Source organism: Carlito syrichta, unplaced genomic scaffold, assembly GCF_000164805.1.
Source record: "Carlito syrichta isolate Samal-C Ts95f unplaced genomic scaffold, Tarsius_syrichta-2.0.1 Scaffold302956, whole genome shotgun sequence".
Taxonomy (NCBI): domain Eukaryota; kingdom Metazoa; phylum Chordata; class Mammalia; order Primates; family Tarsiidae; genus Carlito; species Carlito syrichta.
This window is the reverse complement of record NW_007247052.1, coordinates 24,470-28,245: the sequence shown is the minus strand read 5'-3', so window position 1 is coordinate 28,245 and position 3,776 is coordinate 24,470. Positions and strand designations below refer to the sequence as shown.

General features: G+C 32.8%; 1 protein-coding gene across 1 annotated transcript in view; it reads left to right on the top strand.

Moving 5' to 3' along the window:
• LOC103259692 (glucoside xylosyltransferase 1) overlaps positions 1 to 3,776 on the top strand; it is a 64,168-nt gene that overhangs the window by 38,463 nt on the left and 21,929 nt on the right. Inside the window, exon 6 of the mRNA XM_021711973.1 lies at positions 1,234 to 1,359. Within this exon, the coding sequence (XP_021567648.1) occupies positions 1,234 to 1,359 (126 nt within the window). The remainder of the gene's footprint in view (positions 1 to 1,233; positions 1,360 to 3,776) is intronic.

Genomic DNA, 3,776 nt, shown 5'->3' with positions numbered 1-3,776 from the left:
GCACTCCAGTCTGGGCGACAGAGTGAGACTCCAACTCAAAAAAAATAAAATAAAATAAGAAAATATAATAAAAAAGTAAAACATTCATTGCTTCATCTTAGATTCAGCCTTTGTTTTTTGTCCAATCCTGGCTGAATTTTTGCTTGTGTAACATTTAGTACTGTATTTTTAAACTTAGTTTTTCTTTTACCATGAAGTGTTTGGTTTTGCTTTTGATGAAAGTATATCAAATATTTTGTGGAGCATGCTTTTAGTACATAAAAGGTGACTAAATACTACATTATATGAAAAATGACTAAGATTTCATTTTGAAATTGATATTGAAATGATCTTTAATTGATTAATAAGTTGGGGCAGGGAAATAAAAGTGCTAGTGCTTTAAAATAATCAGCAGAGACACAAAAGCAGAGTGTTGGCAGTAAAGCGCATTTCCTTAAACTATATTGGAAGATATTAATGTTTTAAAAATTACTTAAAGACAGTCATAGTTTAAACGAGATCATTTTACACTTGTTACATAAACTGTTTAATCTCCCCACTCCATAGATTGTTTCTGAATGTTCTTTAGGAAATTTGAATCAACAATTCTGTTGGAGGAAGAATAATAGACAAATAGTACTGAGACTGAATTTGAAATGCATTTAGGATATTGAAGAGTAAATGTGTTCACTATAGATTCTCAGATATATTTTGCTTTTTGTAATTTTTTTTAAAAGTTGGCATTGACTATGTATTTATCAGAATTTTTATTAGGAATATCCAGGCATATTAAAACTATGCATTATAGTCAAATATTTTTTAACCAGATTCATATTTGGACTGACTTTGAATGTAAACATCTATTATATCATATATACTATAGTATATAATTCTTAAATTTTCCTGATTTTAATTTGCTTAGGGGGTTGAGAGATTTTACACATCAGGTAAACTCGAGGGAGAGGAACATTTGCAAGGCTCTTTCAACTTTTCTGATTTTGTGGTAACTTTCATCATGCCTTAGATCTTAGTGGTAAAGTCTGGCATCTTATTTTGATTTTTAGATTTTGAATGAAAACAAGGAAAATGGTGGAAAATAAGAAATTTTATCTTAACCATACAACATAAAATGTATATTATCTTAATTTTTAGCTCTTTTGTTTCATAATCTATTGGTTTATAAGTTTACAGAGAAAATTCAAAGTGAAACAAGTCTAAACTGGGTTCATGTTTTATTTTTAAAATATTTTTTAGCTCGATAGCTGGTCATTTCTACAAACATTCAGTTATACATTATACCCCATAACATTTCCGAATGAGAATGCAGCAGAGTGGAAAAAACTTTTTAAACCATGTGCTTCACAGAGATTGTTCTTGCCGGTAAGTTTTTTCCCCCCAGTGTTTTTTGTTTTTGTTTTTAACTGGAAGCTTACTTTTCACAGATGCATTTCTACATATAAATCCAGTTCAATAATGAAATTAATGAATAGAATGTGCATGTATACTATTTTCCTTTTTAAATATGAAGAAAAACATTCTCATAGAACAAGTCAAATAGAAACAAAACCCTGTTAAAAGTGAAAAATTTTTAGTAATTTCTGTTGAAATACTATTACTTACATTTTAATATGTTCAATTCCTATGAACTGTTTTACCTTTAATAAGGAATAGAGGGTGCCAGATTTTTTTTTTTTTTAAGTCGGCTACCATGCCTGGCTAATTTTTTATTTATTATAGAGACGTGGTCTCGCCAAGTTGCCCGGGCTGGTCTCAAATCCACGGGCTCAGACAGTCTACTCACCTTGGCCTCTCCAAGTGCTGGGATTACAGGCTGAGCCACCAAGCCCAGCCTACCAGATCTTAATGGTGCTGAATCTGTAGCCAGCAGAGATGTAGTGGCAGTATTACCTTCAGCTTGTAGACTACATTTAGAGTTTGGGAAATTAGGTAGATCGTGTCATTAAATAGCAATTTCTGTCTTATACTAAGCCAATTTATTCTAATTGATACTTAAACACAGAAACAAATTTAAGGCATATGAACTCAAAGGGAAAATGAAAACTATTTATTCAGAGATACTGTTCCTTGGTAGTCTCTGGTGGTAAACCTTGTTTCTGTTTTTCTTTTTTATCTAAAAATAGTTTGAAGCAAGGTTACCTGTCCCATTTTGAGTTGGTTTTACTCACAGTTTTATAATTCACAGTAGTTGTTTGGACCACCATGATATTTAAAATACTTATAATATTGTAATTTTAAACAATCAATAAAGAATACTGTGGCAGTAGAATATTGAATTTAAGGAAGGTATAGGTTTCTAGAAAGTACTTGAGTTATGGGGAAGAACCCCAGTTACTACTTAGCATATTAAGAATATAGTTGACTTAATCCAGGATATCAATAAACTTTAAATTCAAGTTATAATTTTGATAGCCAACTCTGCCTAACTAACCATAATAAGAATATAGTTTACCAACTCCAGGATATCAGTAAGATTTAAATTTAAGTTATAATTTTGGTAGCCAATTCTGCCCAATCTGTATCTTTATTGCTGTGCATCAAAAATTTGGATACTAGGATTTTTCTTTTCCCTTCTATTATAACAAACACACAAATAAGGATTAAGATTTGGGGGCAAAAGTCTAAGAAGTTTTAGACACTTCATGTAGGCTTTATAAATTTAAAAAATTTTATGTTAAATTATTGCAGTATCACATTTATTTAATATGTGAGTGTCTATATTCTGCCAATCATTTATACTGAAGTGCTGGATCTATAAGAATGAGTAGAACAAAAGAGTTCTTGTTTTCATAGAGCTTATTGTCTGGTTGGTGAGAAAGCATTAAACAAGTAATCATACAGATATGATATTGAAAAAAACAAATGACAAAACATGAGGCTATGGTCATTTCTTTACTATTTTGTTAAGGCATTTTATTGATACTTGGCACTAGGGTAGTTTAACCCTTTATTCAAGTTTAATACACTTTTTTCTCTTTTTGAGTCAGAGTCTTACACTGTGGCTACTGCAGCCTCTACCTGCTGGGCTCAGTGATCCTTCCACCTCAGTCTTCCAAATAGCTGGAACTACAGGCATGAGCCACCACACCTGGCTAATTTTTTGATGTATTGTAGAGATGAGGTCTTGCCATGTTGCCCAGGCTGGTCTTGAACCCCTGGGCTTAGGCAGTCCTCTCACCTCTCTCTCCCAACCTGCTGAGATTTCAGGTGTGTGGCACCATGCCCGGCCTCAAGTTTAATTGTTGATGTTATCATATGAAATTTGCCAGATCATTTTATGATGTAATCTACTTAAATTTATAAATGGAATTTTAAGTACTAAAATGAAATACTTTAAACCTGTCAAATTGTTCTCCTATTTTATTGTTACTTCTATATGTTGTTAGCCAGATTTAAGTATATTAATGCTTTATTTTTCCTAGTGATAAACTTTTTTTGCTAAGTTTCTCTTTCTTTGAAATAGATGGATAAAAAGAACTATGTAAACTGTGCCAAAGCCTTCTTATCTCAAAAGGAGCCAAAGAAAAGTAGTCATATGGTTATTATTTAACCATATGTGTGATCTCTAGTTGGCAGTGGTTCCCAACATTGAACTTGGAGCAGCAGTTTTCCTAGTCTTCTGAGAATACAGTACTCTAAACAGATATGGTGTAGATGCAGAATTTTTTTTTTTTTTTTTGAGTTGGAGTCTCACTCTGTCGCCCAGACTGGAGTGCAGTGGCCGCTCCCGGGCACCGCAGCCTCGACCTGCTGGCTCCGGCAATCCCTCCACCTCAGCC